The sequence below is a fragment of the Lepisma saccharinum genome, chromosome 29 (genome assembly GCF_977018435.1).
Source record: "Lepisma saccharinum chromosome 29, izLepSacc3.1, whole genome shotgun sequence".
NCBI lineage: Eukaryota > Metazoa > Arthropoda > Insecta > Zygentoma > Lepismatidae > Lepisma > Lepisma saccharinum.
The window spans coordinates 39,358,077-39,376,397 of record NC_139257.1 but is presented as its reverse complement, the minus strand read 5'-3'; the positions used below and the strand labels follow the sequence as shown (position 1 = coordinate 39,376,397).

The following is an 18,321-nucleotide window of genomic DNA, read 5'->3' as shown; positions in this document are numbered from 1 at the left end:
TTGTGTGAACCAACTGTGGGTGTTCTTTGTCCATCCTGTTATTTATATATTCTTTTCGCAATGCCTCTAGGGGAAGTGTTATATGTGGAAAACTTATTCGTGTGTATAAGAGTCGAGTTGGACTTGGTAGTTTGATTCTGTATGCCAGTCGACATGCATGTCTCTCTATGATTTGTAGTCGTTCATAGAACGAGTCCTCTGCTGAGAGCCATGCTGTATGTCCATACGTAAGTACGGGCCGAAGAAAGGCCAGATAGGTATTTAGGAGGATGTTTGCTCGAAGTCCCCAATTCGTGCCGACAAGTCTCTTCATCAGCTGTAGTCTGTTTTTGGCTTTCTTTTTGATGTTCTGTAAGTGTGGTGTCCATGTTAGTTTTGTGTCAAATATGACACCAAGATATTTGACGCTGTTGGTAGGAATTATGCTTGTGCCACGGATCTTAAGATCTAACATACTTGGATTTCTTTGTACCCGTGAGCGACATCCGGTAGGAAGAAATATTATGGCTTGAGTTTTTGCGCTATTGATGGTGAGTCTCCAAGTGTCGAACCATCGTTGAAATACATTAATAGCTGGTTGCATAATGCGATTTATTGCTTGAATTGTAGAACCACAAGCCAGTAGAGCTGTATCATCAGCGTATTGGTATGTTGACACCTGAGAGAAAGTTGGCATATCTGCGACATAAAGTAAGTAGAGCAATGGAGATAATACCGATCCTTGCGGTACTCCGGCGTTCAAGAAGATAGGGTGAGACAGATTGTTATTTATTGTTACATATGCCATTCGGTTGGTAAGAAAGTTGAAAATTAATCGAATGTAACAGAAAGGAAGGCGAAACTTATGCAGTTTATATATGAGGCCGGTGTGCCACACTTTATCGAATGCCTTTTCAAGATCGAATAGTATTAAACAAGAGGGTTTAGATGTATTGTACTGGTTGTAAATTCGATTTGAGAGTCTTAGTAGGTTATCCAAGACGCTAAAGTGTGGCCTAAATCCGGCTTGGTGTATCGGGAGAAAATTATTTGACAATAAGTGAGAGTGTAATCGGCGGACTAAAATTTTTTCAAGGATTTTGCTGAGTGTTGATGTTAGTTGTATAGGTCTATAGCATTTTGGGTCTGTACGATCTTTATCAGGTTTCGGAAACATGAGTACCTTCGACACTTTCCATTCGTCCAGTGCGAAGGATTAAGTTGTATATCAAGGCGAGAAATGACAACATTGCGAGTGGAGCTTTCTTTATCAAGACATATGTGACGGAATCAAACCCTGGGGCAGTGTTTCTTTTGTTGCGGACTGCGTTTGTTATATCATCTGTGGTGATTAAAGTAGTAAGAGGGTGATTTGCGTTGATAGTATGATGAGAACTGGGTTGCAGTTGTCTATTTTCAGGATGTACCTTCCTTGTTATTTGAGATTCTAATCTGCTATTAGGAGCAAGCGGAAGCGGAGGAGTAAATGTGTCTTGGAGAATCTGTGCAAATTCATTTGCCTTTTCGTAATCATTTGTAAGAGCTTGTTGTTGTGAGAGAAGAGGGTACGTAGTACTTGTATGTTTTCCTGTAAGCATATGAAATCGTTTCCAGAATTTGCTAGGATGGCTTTCAGCATCAAGGTGATTGCAAGTGTCGATCCACTGACGTTGTTTGTGTGCCTTTATGTAGTTATGGACAGTTCTTATCCATTGACGGTGAACTCGCAGACATTCAGGATTCCTTGTTTGTACGTATTCCCGATAGGCACGACGTGATGCAGTCACTAGATGAAGGTATTTAGGTGGTAGTTTAGGTTTAAAAATGTTCACAGTTATCTGTGGTATATGTGTGCTTGCTGCTTGTTTGACTTCTGACGTGATGTTTTCTACAACCCTATCTAATTCGTCAGAGTTCGTTGGAGGGGTGAGATGTTGAAAGACAGTGGAGAGATCTTCTCGATAACCTTCCCAATTTGCTCTGTTATAATCGTAGATCCGCTTTGGAGGAGCCTGTTTGTATTGAGTATAGTGGTGCACTGGTAGAGTTATTTTAATTGGTGCATGATCACTTCCTATCGGTGCAAGGACTTCTATGTTAATTTTGTCAGCTAAGGAAGGTGACACAAAAACTACGTCGGGGGTTGTGTTACTCTCTGGACGAGTTGCAGATGGTAAATCTTGAAATATACCTGTAGTATTGTTATCGATGGTTGTGTGGAAAGCTGTTCGTTCTGCATTTGTTCGACTATGTATATTAATATCAGCTAGTATGAAGTAGTGACGGTATGTAGAAGCGATATAAAGAAAGAAGTCCGTAGGTAGAGGGCTAGTGGGTCGTATATATACAGTAGCCAATGTCACATTTATGCTTTTGAGATAAAGTGTGGCAATAGAATATTCTTGGTATGGAAATTGAGGTGGTAATATATTTGTTCTATAGGGAAATTTTGGTTTGATCCCTAGGGCTACTCCACCACATAATCGTTGCGCCGTTGTAGGACCAGGTGTATGTAGCAAGGAATACCTGGGTATGTAAAGGGGTGTGGTTTTGGGGATACGGGTTTCATTCAGTGCAAAGAAATGAATGTCTTCTTCCAGGAGAAGTTCCTGGAATAGAGCTTTATGTTTCGGTAGAGAACGGATGTTCATAAATAGGAAATTATATTGTATATAGCCCGCCATAATTATATAAATAACAGTTAGGTTTCTAAACTTCAGTTTCCAGTGGTACAATTTGAAAATGTACATGTGGACCAGAATATGTAGCGAACAGGTGGACACGAAAAAGAGTCTTAGCTGTCTGTACTATCTGTTGTAATATATGTTGGCGTAGAAATGGGTGGATATTTTGTAGGGTTAATGTTTGAAATCTAAGTAGATCTTCAAGAGTCACTGGTTGTTTCAGAGAGTTCTGTGGTGGAGTTGTAGAGTCCATAGTTCTTAATGGTACAGTTAGGTCAGGGCGTGAGGCTTCGGGGTTTGGGCGTGCAGCACAACGGTAACTATATGAGGGATGAGCCTGTTTGCACGTGTTACATTTGGGTGGTGCATTCAGATTTGTGCACTCTTTAGTCGTGTGTTGGCCAGAACAATAGCCACAGATAGGTGTTTCGGGGCAATTTGCCGTAGTGTGGGCGTTGTATTTCTGGCAGCGTTCACATCGTAACGGAAGAGGTGCCCTTGAATGCGATGGTTCAACCCTATGTCGTTGGCGATATATATAAGCCCCTTCATGAAGTAAGCGATCGATTGTGCTGGAACAATCTGTTATTACTCGCATCAGGTAAGTTGGTCCGTTGTTTGGATTCGAACGCATTTTATAACTTCATGCCCTTCCAAACGTAGTTCTTCTAATACTTCTTGGTCAGCGAGTTCTGGATCTACGCCTTTAATAACAACTGACATATGAGGTGGTTTGTTTGGGGGTGGTGATTGTTTGGCAGTTTTGGGTGTCAGTTGGGATAGAGCAGCCTGTGGTCCAAAAATTTCGAACGAAACTTTGTTTCTCAAAGTGGATAGAAATTGCGGATCTCTGGATTTGATAATGATGCCATTTCTGGTGAATATAATTTGTTCTACTTGTGCTCGGGGGAGGTATTTTTGTAACTGTTGAAGGAGCAACTTAGGAGTTCTGTACTTGGGGTCGTAATTTTGTAGTAGGAAGTTGTAGACAGTGGAATTTTCTTCAGTTCGGCCATCAATTTGTGTGGTATCTCTGGGATTTAACTTTGGATTGCGTGTTTGTTCTTGATATTTTTGTTTCTTTTGTACTTGAAGAGGAGATCGAGAGCGATCCCTCGATGTTTTTGAATCGGCTGAAGTGCTTCTTGAGTTGCCTCGGTCTTGTTTTTGGATTATCCTGTCTCGAGAGTTTGCACCCCCAACTTGTTGGGGGAGCCCTTGATGCATGGTGAGCGAAGGGAGGCAACCTAGTAATCCTTTTCGAAGACGAAACAATTAGGAGACAGAGTTATTTCAGGTGTTGCAAAATAAGCAGAGTACAAAGTGCTGCAAACTTTGCACGTGATGGAGAGAGTCAGAGTCAAAGTCTCGGAACAGACACTTACCAAACAAGATTTTAGAACCAAACAGCCAATGAGAAACGAGGACAGAAACCAGAGCCAACGAAAGAAAGAAAGGATTGGTATCTCTAGCTACTGTGACCAGAGCTCCAACGGTGAATGTTTGGGGCTACAACCTAGTTGCGACCACCTGAAAAGTGTCGTTCGAGCTAGATATCCCTTCGCAGCAAGGCGTTCAACAAAGTACCTCGGGAACACCAAACCACTGTGTAGACTGCAATTACCTCCAGTCGTCCGTTCCAAATGTACTGAAATTACAGTCACAGCGAATGTTCCAAGGGGGTTTTCTCTCGACGCACTGACGTGTTCTTTGAAGTACTTAGCTCCTGATTATATAGTGTTGGATAAAAATATTTATCATGGGAGTTTCACTTTAATCACCACATTTTATTTTCGGATCTTCGTTGCAACTTTAATATTCACACATCTTTCGAAGGATAATAAAACACATTTTTTCACTAATTAGAATCAAAGTTATCCTTATTTATGTTACTAAAATTTATGTTTATTTTACATTTAAGTTGCACTGCCATCTAGTGTACGCCACGTGAAATAAAACCTTTGGTGCTTTATTCACACTGGAATTCATTCCACTGTATTTCAGCTTTATTTCATTTTGTCACTATTGTTTATGTTTATTAAGTATCTCTATTGTTATATAAAATGGGTGACTATTGTTTTATTTTTTAAAATATGCATCCTATCACGCTAGTTATCACATGCATCAGGCTTACGTCAAGCTTGCCATGTCAAGCTTGCTTTGACAAGCTAAAAGGAAGCTATCGCAAGCTTGCCACAAGCTTATGTGCTATCTGGAACTGATTTATATACATAAATTGACATATTGTTCTTCCTTTATTCACACGAAAACAGCAAAAAACTAGTTTAAATGAAGACCTGACCCTCATTGCCTAAAAAAACCAAAGCAAGCAAATACTGTTGACTACGTTGATCAAAATATGGCTCCTTTCTGCAATTGCATTACACAGACATAATAATAACTATGCTGAAAAGCAGTGGTGGCCAGTGGCAACCATGATGGGTAGTGCCAACATGATCAAGAAATCGAAAAAAAAAAACTCCGCAATGCCCCCCTCCCCCCACTGCCCCCTCCTTGAGGTTTCGCCAGTGGCCAAGATGTTTATCCTGGTTTGGTAACGTGGACAACAACGTGTGTTTAAGTAATAACGTACTAATCCGATTCATCTTCACTCACTAACCTATTTTTATACACTACAGGACACTTCCCTAAAAATATAACAATTACAAGAGGAAAGGAAAAACAAATCCTATGACCTTTTCCTCCTCCATGCACACGTATTCTAACTGGATGTCGGAAATATCTTTGTTATGAAAAGAAATTGTCGAAATGCCAAAGGAAACTCGCATCGTCATAGGATTTTTTACTTTTATATTTTTTAAAAAGTCTGGATGGCCCTCTTGGTGCATCTATCTATTATCAAAAATGTTCGTTTAACTTTGGAAAAATACTAGGTTCGTTTCTCCAAAAGTAGGCAGAAATTACTTCCCCAACGGGTCTTACAAATCAGTCGTATTTAGTGACTTTTCTCTGAAGGTGGCAACTGTGTCAACACTGCAAAAGTTTCCTCGCCGTGCCAGGCGAAGATGGGCACGGTTTCTTCTGGCTAACCCTGCCCCCTGCCACTTTGTTCTCGGCTCATGGTGGAAATGTTCCTCGCGGAGACTTCTTCAACCCTCTGCACGTGTGTCAACTTGGTTAGGTCCATGGGTTAGGCCAGCTCTTGGACGGCACGGACTGTTGCCTCGCGAGGGTACGAACGAAACAGCTGGCGATGCAGTGAGGACGTTGAAGCGGTCGTCACGTCAGCTTGACCGATTGCAAGATTCGAATCTCCTTGTCTGTAAACTATCAATGAATTCATTTAACCCATCCGCTTACCTAGTCGTCGAATCGACGGCCTGACTGGACATTCTGTTCCCATACCTAGTCGTCGAATCGACGGGTTCCCGATTTTCATCATGTAGTTCCTTTTTCATTCAATAGATGGCAGAGGTTGTATGATCTTTCAAATCTATGACGTGTATGTTTGTGCTGCTAAGTTTTTCATACCATTTCAAGCGTGTTTTGTTCAGTAATTTCTCATGTAAACAAACCTTCATTTGTTACGTCTTGCAAACACGTTGCAGAAGAATGTTGTAGATGATTCTGCGATTGAAAAGTTGCTTTTCGATAGCGATGAAAAGGAAAATGTGGATTTTGGAAGGGGAGATGAACACGGGGGTTCATTTTATGTTAGTGAAATTGAAGACTGTAGTGAAAGTGAGGAAGAGGTGGCTGTGGCAGGAAAAATATAAAAGGTTGAGGAATGGAAAATGAATGCAACGATGTGTGTGATCAAATTTATTAGGTGAGTTTCTAATTATCTTTCAAGTAAACTGCATATGTGCATACTTATTACTATACTTCCACTTCAATATATAAAATTTTCACGTAAATTGCTTGGATAGTTTAAACAATATTTGACATCTTGTCTTGCTGTGCAACCTTCACGGGAGATAGCCAGATTTAAATGGTATTTCATGGCAAAAAAATTGGCATTTAAATGGTAAGCGGATGGGTTAACAATACTTGGTGAGGTATGCGTTTCTTCTGAGGATAGTGCCATAGCACTGCTGAAAAGAAAATCTACTGATATGTTAATGTATTCAAACTACTAGCTGCTTTATGGTTGAGTTATTTCTTAAGAAACAATTGTAGTATATTTTGTATATATTGTATATTTTTATTTCAGTTGTTGATGGTTATCTAGAGTTCAACTATGAATTAGGCTCAGGACCTGCACAGATCAAAACATCGGTGAAGGTTAATGATGGAAAGAGACACAAAGCTGTTGTGAAGAGGAAAGAAAAGGACGGAAGCATAGAATTGGATGACATGTTTACGGAGTTTGGAGAAAGTCAGTCATTTTTAACAGCACTGAATACTGCAGGAAATATTTATATTGGTAAGTATATCAATTCCAGCTGAATAGACATCAGTACTCATGTTGATACTCTTATTAACTCACACCGATACTGATGCTTGAAAATTGCAATAATAAAATGTTCAAAATATTATTGATATTGGTGTGTAAGCAGGGTGAATAAAAATCATGATTTAAAAAAAAATTAAATCTGATTTTTCACACACTCACTCACTCTCACTCACTTTCTCACTCTATCTCACACTCACTCACTTGCTCACTCTATCTCACACTCACTCACTCTCTCTCTCACTCACTCACTCACTCACTCACTATCTCTCTCTCTCTCTCTCTCTCTCTCTCTCCCTCTCCCTCCCTCTCCCTCTCACTCCCTCTCACTCACTCACTCACTCACTCTGGTAAAGCATCTGGAATTTGTAACTTAGAAAAAAAACATTCCTACACACATACACACACTCACTCTCATTCTCTCTCTTTTTCTCTTTCTCTCTCTCTCTCTCTCTCTCTCACTCACTCACTCACTCACTTTCTATGTCTCTCTCTCACTCTCTCACTCACTCGCTCACTCACTCTCTGGTAAAGCATCTGGAATTTGTAACTTAGAAAAACTTTCACATAAGTTTTTCAAATATATGAACACGTTTTTAACTCTGCAGCTTCAGGTGTTCAACACACTTATAGAAAATCAAAAACATGTTGCTTCAGTCATAAAGTGACATGTTGCTATTTTTATATACATGCGAAAACAGCAACAAATTAGGTTGAACAAAGAATCTGATCCACAACACTTAAAAAAGTGATAAACAAACAAAACACTGTCTACGGTTGACTTAGTTGATCAAAAGATTGCTCATTTTTCCAATTGCATTATGTACACATAAGAATAACCATGGAAATTTGATATTGCAAAAAGAAGAACTAATATTAACATTTATTCCAACTACTAGCTTCTTTAAGGTCGAGTTGGTTCTTAAGAGTTGTTGTTAGGTATTTATTAAGATAAATCTGACTTCAGTAGTATGCATTAGAATTCAGTCAGAACAAATTCAGTTCAAGTGTGCTGTTTTTCCAAAGAACTTTTAAATCACAGGAAATGTGGTGTCAAGAATCAAAGTACCTATGCTTTCGAGTCAATAAATGAATTGATAAGATATTGATTCTAGAATATATACAAACTTACAACTGGATACAATTCACCAATTGGAAATTGTCTTGATTTACCTATTTGTTTCAGTTGATTCCGATTGAAACCAATCCGATAGAATCCAATTCATCCCAATTGAAACCGATAGAGTCCGATTCATTCCAATTGAAACCAATTGAAATTTCAATTGGAAACAATAGAAAATTCCAGCTGGGTAGTATGTTAATAAAACTATAATAATTTCAGTAACTTTTCTTCCAGTGAAAATAAAACATTCTGGATTTACTATATAATTGTAACTTATAATATTTTCTGTAGTCGTTGTAGCTGAATTTTGGTATTTTTTTTAATAACAGTTTACAAAATATCAGCTGCATATTTATTTAGAATTTAATGATAATTACAACTATTTATGTTTTAACATGATTAATATTTTGTATATTATTCTACACAAAATGTTTGCTATTTTTGCCTATAAAAAATATTGAATTTTAAATTGAGAGAAATTTACATGTGTTTACAATTTACATATTACATTTCCTTTCATATGAGCTTCACCCCATCAGTACATATATTTTGTTCCCTTATTTTTCCTTTCTTAGAGTGCAATAAACACTATTAAGTGATCACAAGATTAATGTACTTTCATCAAAAGTGATTCTGATATCTACAAAATCTTGATGTACATTATTCTCTAAATTATTATTTTAAAGTAATTTAAATCATGATTTTTTCTTCTTTAAAAATCACCTGATTTAATCGCGATTTAAATCATCCACCTTCTGTGCAAGTATTCCAGCCCAATTAATATGCATCAATTTATCAAGGGTTTGCATTAAAACATGCAAGAATTAAATCAGAATATTAAAGTACATGTCGTGAAATCTTATTTTTCATGCAAAACTGGTACGAAATAAAAATAAACTTTGCATTATGTCCAGAATAATTACAGTGAAGTTGTAGTGCAGCATTTTTGCAGACTGCACAAGATATTGGTAGATACCAATAAAGTGGCATCAGTATCGACTCGGCATTAATATAAACACATTTAATAAAATTAGATTAAATGAAATTTTGGAAAACAAATGAGAAAAATTCAATTTAGATACCATAACATAATTTCAAAATTGGCTCTTCTGTATGGTAGCGAATGTTGGACTCTTCTTCAATGTGATAAAACTAGAATATATTATTCACAATGAGATTTTTGTGGTTTTTAAATGGATTCTGTTTGCCTCAAATTACAGGCCAAAGGGAAAATTAAATTTAGGAAGACCATATCACTGATAGAATGATACATTTTTGTAGTCACAGAATGTTCTTTGGTTACCCAGACCTGCAGGAGGAAGAAGAAGTTGAAGATTATGACACCATGTCTCGCTTACCTTTTCTGGCACGATCATGGCCAGGTTCTGGCCACACAAGTGAATAACTGCAAGAAATACAAATATGTTGATTTATATCAATATGTTTATTCATCATTAAGCATTATAATAATGCAATAGATGTAGTCATTGGTACAAATATAAAACATAATACAAGAATAGTATAAACATACAAATATTAGACATACCTAATACAAGAATAGTATAAACATACAAATATATAGACATAATACAAGAATAGCATATATATCTAAATATAAAACTCAATACAAGAATAGCATAAACAAGCCTATATATATAATAAACACATAGGGTGAGTATGGAGAGAATAGTATTGCGCATATTAAAAGTTCTAGAAATTTAAATCTTCTTTTAAGTGCAGAATAAATTCATCTTTTGAGTAGAAAACTTATTTTCTTAGCCAGTCTTGCAGAACCTTTCTATTTTTTTCAAGAGGTGCATAGTGGGCTGTCCCTGGCAGCTGGTTGAAGAGTTTTTAGCTTGGTTGGTAGTGTGTCCAACTTATAACTAAATCTTGTGTTGTGTCTGTGGACAGTGTGTCTTATGTTGAATTTATGAATATTTTCTTTGATAAACATTAGGCAGCTAAATATGTATAGGCATAGAACAGTCATTATTTTGTATTGTTTGAAAAGAGGTTTGCATGAAACAGATTGGTTGAATATTCCAGCCATATTTCGTACTGCCTTTTTCTGGCAAATTAATACATTGCCAGCAGTTAATGAGTTACCCCATAATAAAACCCCCTATATTAAATGGCTATGAAAAAACCTAATAAGATTGTACCAATAAATTTTCAGTTACACAGGATCTAAGTTTATTTAATAAAAAGATGACTCTGGCCAGTTTGCAGCATAATTGTTTGTTTGCACATCCCAGGATAATTTTGAATCTATATCCTCAAATGTACACATAAAGGATTGAAGTTTTTTTTAAAACATACAATTTTTAAAAATCTTGTAATAATTAAATCTCATCCATTTCTCAATAATGATAAATAATCCTCTTTCTTTTTTTTCCCCCTAGGTGGTGTGCCAAATAGCAAAACCATGACACAAGGAAAATTCATGGAAGGATTTTCAGGTTGCATCCATTCTATAGAAATAAAGAACTCAGGAATCTTAAATTTGTTCGAAAGAGCTTTGTCAGCAGTAAATGCCTTACCTTGCTCAAAGTAAGTAGCACAGTTTTCTCTCTCCTAATCGCCTCTTCTTGTAACAAGTAGTCATGCTTAACAACGCATCAATAGAACAGCTTATGTAAATGAGGCATTCTCAACTTACTGTTCAAAATTGGTGATAGCAGTTTAGTAATTTATTTTAATTATTTATATTTTTGATCCAGAGGCCGCATATTTATGGTGAATACCAAATCCAGATTGCAGTACAAAAACTGGGCACATTTCGGCATCAAAAGCTGTATGTAAAATGGCATTTTGACATTAAAATGGACAATATAATCCTAATTTGATGTAACAACTATGCTTATTACACAAAATAAAGAGTTCCTTTCTAATAGCACATTTATGTAGTTACATCTCCTGTGTAAAGGAGACTATTTTTACTCTCAAATATTTGGAATAGGATTAACCAATTTTCTGTGATTTTGCATAACACTCGGATAATTCAGATTTCAGAAAGTAAATAGTCTAAATTTTATGGTTTTTATTATTTCACATTTTGCAGTTCATTTTGTTAAAAAAAATGGCAAGAAAACGGATGTTACACATTTCAAAAACTTGAAAAATGAACATTACAGCACAGCATGTTATGTCATATTTTGTGTTTCCATCAATAACAAAATATGCATGTCCCTAATCATCAATTATATTCAGGGTGGTATTTGTAGGGGAATAAGGAAGACTTACCCATCTGGATATTGCATCAACCTTTCTGGTTACACATACAAAATATTCAAATGCTTCAAAAGATGTTCTGAAACCCCCCCCCCCCCCAACCCCTTCCAGTTTAATAATCAATAAATATCACAATAATTCCTGAAAATTTCTGGGTGGCAGACAGATTCAGATATGCTTCCCAGCTTTGGAGAGCTAACGTCACTCTCAACTTCAGAGATTGAAGTATAGAGATCTGTGAAACAAGTTTTTATGTATTTAGTGTGGGACAAACCTGGTGTAAGTGGCCGACCAATCGGTTGTCGTCTCTCCCACATCCATGCTCTCAGTCGGCACAAAATAGTTCTCCGACTGTCTGGCTGGTAGACAACAGCGATATAAATAAAGTGTCCTTTGGTCTTTACAGCAATGAAGGTTTCAGGTACAGTTGAAAATATTAAAGTCACTGTACTAAATTTTTTTCAGTTCATTCCACTCTCCAAAATAGTAAGTTGAGAATGCAGAAGCAGTTTTAGTTTGCAAAATTTAGTGTAATGATATTCAGAAGAAATTAATTTTTTACTAAAAGGAGATTGGTTGTAGTGAAATTTACTAAAAATTTAACATAGTAGCACACAAGGGGTTATTAAAGATCCTGCAACACTGTTTTGTTCTTTACAAGTGGCAGCAAATATAATTTTAATTTGGTTAAAATTGGTGGTACATTACATTTTTTTAAATTTCAAATCTGTTACATGTATTGTTTCTAAGATTAATTAAATGACTGTAGTGAAGTTGTATTGTAAAGTCACCATAACTTTCTGCAAATTGTTGGCTCTCGAAATTCTTAGGTCTTAAAAGTGTGACACCATTTCATGGGCTGATTTTTTATTTCTGAATCATAAAAATGTGCCTACGGTTCATGTCCTGGGTTCCTGTCACTAGATCGAAAAGAAAAAAAAAGTGACAATTCAAAAGACTTATGTCAGATAATAAAAAGGTGTGCTTACTTTTGGTATGGCCCTCGTATATTGTGCTGCTTCATGATATTGTAATATTCTGCCATACGTGGTAGCTGGAAATGAAAAGATAACTGTTTATTCTTACTGTATTTGACATACAAATGATTTAAATTGATGATATCAGATTGTTTATTAATGTTGCAGGATCTTCATAGCTTTATTGCTTTGTTATTATTTTTATCTGCAATTAGATAGAAGCTTTAGCTCAGTATTGCTTATATAGATTAGTTATTCACTTATGAATAAGTTGCAGTAGCATTTTGAAGTACTAACTTTTAACTTAATTAATACTGCAATTTGTCTTTCTTTCTACTATAAAAAATAAAGGTTTTTCCAGTACTGATACCCATCCAAAAATTAATATGTATTTATGGACTGGAAATAAATTGTGAATAATTAAGTCCAGTCTGACTGATGGTGGCAATATTTTAGTACACATTTGAGGTGAAGCATTTCAATCAATATGAAACCATTGTTGCTTTTTAAACAAAGAATCGTATTTTTTAAAATTTTTAATATCTATAAGCAGAACACGCACTTTGCACTGTATTAAATTGAAAATATGTTACCATTATTTCTGGCATTTTTTTTATCCTCCCTATATTCATAGGCATTGTAGATTTTTGTTGGATTATTATTTGAATATATCATATATATTTGAAAATTTACATATGTAGACATTTGTACATACTACTTTTTTCTCTTGAGAAAAACTTGCACTGTGGCGCACTACACTAAGGAAGTTTTCTCGCTTAAGTGACAAGTGCATGATGTGACACGTTGCTTAAGAAGCAACAACAATAGCAATACAATGTCACATGACCTACACTCTGTTGAACAGTCTTTTGTTACTTTGCAGTGTACTATTATTGTTATTATTACTACCCATTATTAACTTACTATTACTTTTTGTTATTGATTAAAAAATCATTTCTTGGCCTCCCCCTTGTAATTAAGGGGTTCCGGGTTCAATACTTGCTGGAGGCAAATGGTACAGTGGTTCAGATCCCACTTTATCCAGTGTCGATTAGCCTTTCTATGCATAAAGTGTGCTTAAAACAACAATTCAATTCAAACAAAATAGAACTTCATTTATTTGTATTAAATAATGTACTGAAAGGAAATAGTTTTCTTACTCCGATTTCACATTTTGCTTTCACCGTGCATTTGGTCCCAATTACCCTGTCTGTGTACTAAAAAACAAAATATGTTCTTTGCCAATTCAAAGTGTAAACAACATAGGAAAAATATTTTGAAAACACTTTTCTTTACCTCAAATGTTATGTGGAATTTTCTTAACAGTAAAACTGTTGTTCTTAATGTAGATTAAACACTATTAACGTGTTTTAGCTAAATACTGGAAAAACCTTAAATTTTTCCCTTTCTGTCAAAAAGAAAATATAGAAAAGGGAAATAACGGCAGATGCCATATTGTCGAAGCATATTTCCGCAATCGAACGGAGTGAAGTGTTTCAACTCCTCACGTTCTTTCTGCCCTTAATCTCTCAGAATGTGGTGGGTGCCATCCTCACTGGTCTTCAGCGAGAGTGGAGTTGTCCACACTGCTCCAATAGATGGCTCCAGTGTGCAATCGAGTTCGTCTCAAGGACTAGAACCCACTCCTATAGTGTTTGTCACTCTCTGTTTCATCTGGTTCATGGCTCTGATGAAGTAACATAATGTTTTTCAAAGGTACCACTTGTGTTTTGTGTGTGTGTCTTAGTGTATTCGCTACAATTAAATTCAGTTACAACCAGAAACTAATTGCATTCAGATTTTAGACACTGCATTTTTTTTAAAAAATTATAATTAAAGCACCAGCTCCCCCTAAACATATCAAGTCTTCGTATAGTTCTATATTACCTAGCAATAATTATAGCGCAAAATAGTATGTATTTATCATCAGTAACAGAACAAGTGCATAGATAATTTTAGTTAACTTGTCTTGAATGAAACTAAAATTACTTAAAATTTCAAAATTCATTCTTTCTAATATTTCTTAGTAAAAAGTTGAAATAGGGTAAGTAATATGTTCACATACATATGTGGGTTTATTTAATTTCATTTTCTTTTTTAAATAGTTTATCATTAGGGCTAGAAAGTTGATGACAAATAAGATTTTTTTTCTGGGTTTGAAGACGATACAAAACCTGATAGTAATCAGTTTCACTACAGTTAGAAACAGAAAACATTGTTGTAATTTTGTATTTTTTTTCCAGTTTTTATTGCATTATTTTTTATTTTTGAAGTTTTTTCTTCCTCCAAGTTGTTTCATGAATTTTAAATGCATTTCCTAGCATAATTTACATACCGTATTGGCCTGAATATAAGCTACACATTTTATCCAAATTTCAATTGTGAAAAATTAGGATGCGTCTTATATTCGCGACCTTAAAAAAAAATATGACATTTCGCCAAATCATAAAATGTGTTAAACATGTGCTGATTTCTCATTTTGAAATAACGATAATGCAACGATAGCATTTTAGAAACTGGCCGCATTGTAGATACCATAATGTTATCCAACAATAGCATTGTTGTTTCTAACTGAGCATTGTAAAAACTGTCGGCATTCTTGGTGACGTACTCTTTGATTTTTGATTGTGTTCCTACCTAATTATATTTCCCTGAATCTGCCGGTAAATGGTTACCGGTATTTTCTTTCCTTCCCTGGGCTTATATTCGGGTATCATCTTTTTTTTCTTTTTGCTCCTTCAAATTTTAGAGTGCAGCTTATATGTGGGGCCAATACAGTATTTAAATTCCCAAACATGGTCTTTTTAGCAAGTATGCCATTAATCATAAATATGGTTAATGCAAAAGCACAATATTATTTGTAAATCGTTGGCAATGGATTTTGTGCATTAATTGTAGTAAATTTACTTTTCTCCCAGCAAACTTAAATAACTTTGTGTGAAGCTGCCTTTGAGTTTCCCTTGTTGGCAACTATTATCACTTTACTCTATGATTTTAAAGTAAAATTAGTCGCAACATAAAACATATATAATCTAATGCACACGAAGCAAAACTGTATTTTCAGATGCTGACCTACTAATGTATTGTGCAAGGCTCACTCTGAAAGGAGGCGAATGACATGCACAGAAAGGTCTTGCAGAATATTTTTTTAAAACTTTGAAGTAAAGAATTATAGAAAACTACATTGGCACTTAAATGCTCTTTTTCCCCCTTTGCTTTGATAGTTTAAACCGCCAAACAGATTTTATCAAATTATTCAACTAGTCTCTTGTAATATGTGAAAAATCAAGCTTTCATTTTGAAGTGCGAAATTTTTTGTTTTAGGTAATTTTAAAATAATTTTAAGGTCGTTCTATATTTTTTGACATTTTTTAGGTCATCAACTTTCAAGCCCTATTATCATAGTTAAAAGTAAACACAATAATACACATTTCATGCATTTAATTTCATACATCAATTAGTTAATGCAAATGATATTCCAGAGGCTTGCTGTAGTGTAGAGGCTAATAGCAAAAAGTTCCAAGATTGGGTTCCCAGTTGAGGTCACATGTCGGTGAATCAGGTCCCATTTTAAACTCAAGGTCAAGATCCAATGCTAGCTTATGTGTTCACGAAGCAGGCTTAACCTAGAACACTAGTGTATGTAAATTTTACATGGTGTGCCCTTAATAATCACCTTCCCTACCTCCCACTCCTCACCTACTCACCCCTCCACCTAGCAGTGCCTCGAGTAGTCTGTCAGCTGTGAGGCAGCACTGTGGTAAGGAGGGTGCAAGTGCTGAATGTCTTGATTTTGTTATGTTGTGCACTGTACGTCAATTTTACGTAGCTCTAGTAAAACGAGAAAAATATTTCAAGCATTCGTAAATTCGATTTTGAAAAAAAAAAGTTTAAAAGCATGCACTATTTCTTGTAAGACTTTAAAATTATATACATTCCTTATTTACAGTGTTATAAATATTATTATTGTTCGTTTTTCATTGTTTGAACTTTTTGCCTTCATTCTTAATGTACGTACAGGCTTGCCAATCAAGACATTCTTTTAAAATATTCTATGTTTAATAACACCATGTTTATATATTCATAACTTATGCTTGTGCGAATTACTCACTTTTTCAGATTAATACATATTCTCAAAAATATTTAAAAAATACAAAACTTCTTGTACTTATGTTTAGGTGAGTATCTATTTTCTCCGAACGACGTTTCGGGAAACTACTTTTCCCTTCCTCAGGTTCTTTTTTAAGGCTATCTGAAATACTCCATAGCCACATCAAATCTCTTCAAAAGCCAGGAAAAAGGATACGGTATGACTTTTGTGAAGGAAGAATTTGGAAGATTTGCTATAACTATTAAAAACTCCCATCCCCCTTGACTGTTTAAAACCACGACAATAAAGAACTTTCTCAGTCTAAAAGAACCATTTCAGATCAGATAGCCTAAAAAAAGAACCTGATAAAGGGAACAGTAGTTTCCCCGAAACGTCGTTCGGAGAAAATAGATACTCACCTAAACGTAAGTACAAGAAGTTTTGTATTTTTAAATATTTTTGAGAATACGTATTAATGTTTACATATTTTTAAATGAAGAATAAAACCCCAATATAAGGATAGACAAAATAATGTTAAAAAAGAATATTCATTTTGTTTTTATGGTGAAGAGGTTCTATTAAAAATAAGTTTCTTCTTGTACGTAAAATTTAGGTAGCACTAGTTACAATGTAATATGGGGATATGGTAGTGTTCTAGGGTTGAAATGAACTTTGGCCTTATATAATCACAGACTGGGTGGCTAAGCCCATTAAATGGACAACTTTACATCTTGCTACCAAAATTTCAAGGTTCAAATCATGGCCTGTATGTCGATGTTCTTCGTGAGTGCCTCTTTCATCTATTCGTCACTCATCTTTATCATGAATAGACAAAAGTAGAAAAACAATGCTATTGCAAGCCTCAGAGAAATCAATTTCATATTTAGAAATTTACAGTCATAGTACATTAATTTAGTTTTGATAAAAACAACAGAGCACTAATTTATAATAATGACATTCAGTGGTAGTAGAAACCAGTGAACTTATTTATCCAGTAGTTTATTCAAATAAATATACAAACCACAATGAATATATAGATGTAAGCAAGTGGTTGGTTAATTAATTGTAAAATATATAATTTCCTAGATTTCAACCTTAAACTAAATTTAAATTATTAGTTTCTGTTAACTAGCTGTTCCTTGTATATGTGTGTATAATATATTTAACATGTTAAAAGAAGGTATGTAACTGAATTTATTTGTATTGAATAATGTGTCCGTTATGTGTTTATGCATGAGCTTTTAATTTCTATTTGTTGGACTCTTTATAAATTCTAATACCCTATTTTGCTTTTAATATTTTTGGCCTTATGTATGTTACTGAAATCTCATGCAACTGGAAACACACAGGCTACTATTTTACTTTGAATATTATTATTTTTTTTCCCCTTTGGCTTTTCCATTCTTGTTTTTTTAAAAAAATGGATGTTGTGTCTGGAGCATCTAAAAATAAACATTTTTGGAAAAATGAATGTTTGCGTGTTATATTTATAAGTTATGATTTATAACTGCACTAGCATTCAAATTGTTTATTGCTTTACCTTATATGCTTCCAGTTCTGAAATACATTTTTGCAAACTTCAAGTCATGATATGCGAACTTGAATTTGCAAAGCTTTCAGCTTAATTTTGCACTGCTTGATTATGCAATGCATCTGGGCATTTGGTGTGGGGCTTTTTTTGATTATAAAGTATGGTATTGCTTGAAGAAGGTATTTTGAATGTATACTTGCTAAAGATCAAAAGACAATGTTATGTATCTCTTTTTATTTTATTTATTTTTTGCATTGTATGTGAAAACAAACAATGTTTCAGCAAATTC

At 35.0% G+C, this 18,321-nt stretch overlaps 1 protein-coding gene across 19 annotated transcripts in view; it reads left to right on the top strand.

Annotated features, from left to right (window-relative positions):
• trol (terribly reduced optic lobes) overlaps window positions 1–18,321 on the top strand; it is a 1,072,318-nt gene that overhangs the window by 1,045,454 nt on the left and 8,543 nt on the right. For 18 of the 19 annotated variants that reach the window (XM_083114888.1, XM_083114893.1, XM_083114886.1 and 15 more), the window contains 3 exons: window positions 6,838–7,050; window positions 10,606–10,753; window positions 13,945–14,127. In XM_083114888.1, the coding sequence (XP_082971014.1) occupies window positions 6,838–7,050; window positions 10,606–10,753; window positions 13,945–14,110 (527 nt within the window). In that variant the 3' untranslated portion in view covers window positions 14,111–14,127. The remainder of the gene's footprint in view (window positions 1–6,837; window positions 7,051–10,605; window positions 10,754–13,944; window positions 14,128–18,321) is intronic. The other variant, XM_083114882.1, reaches the window with a different exon arrangement.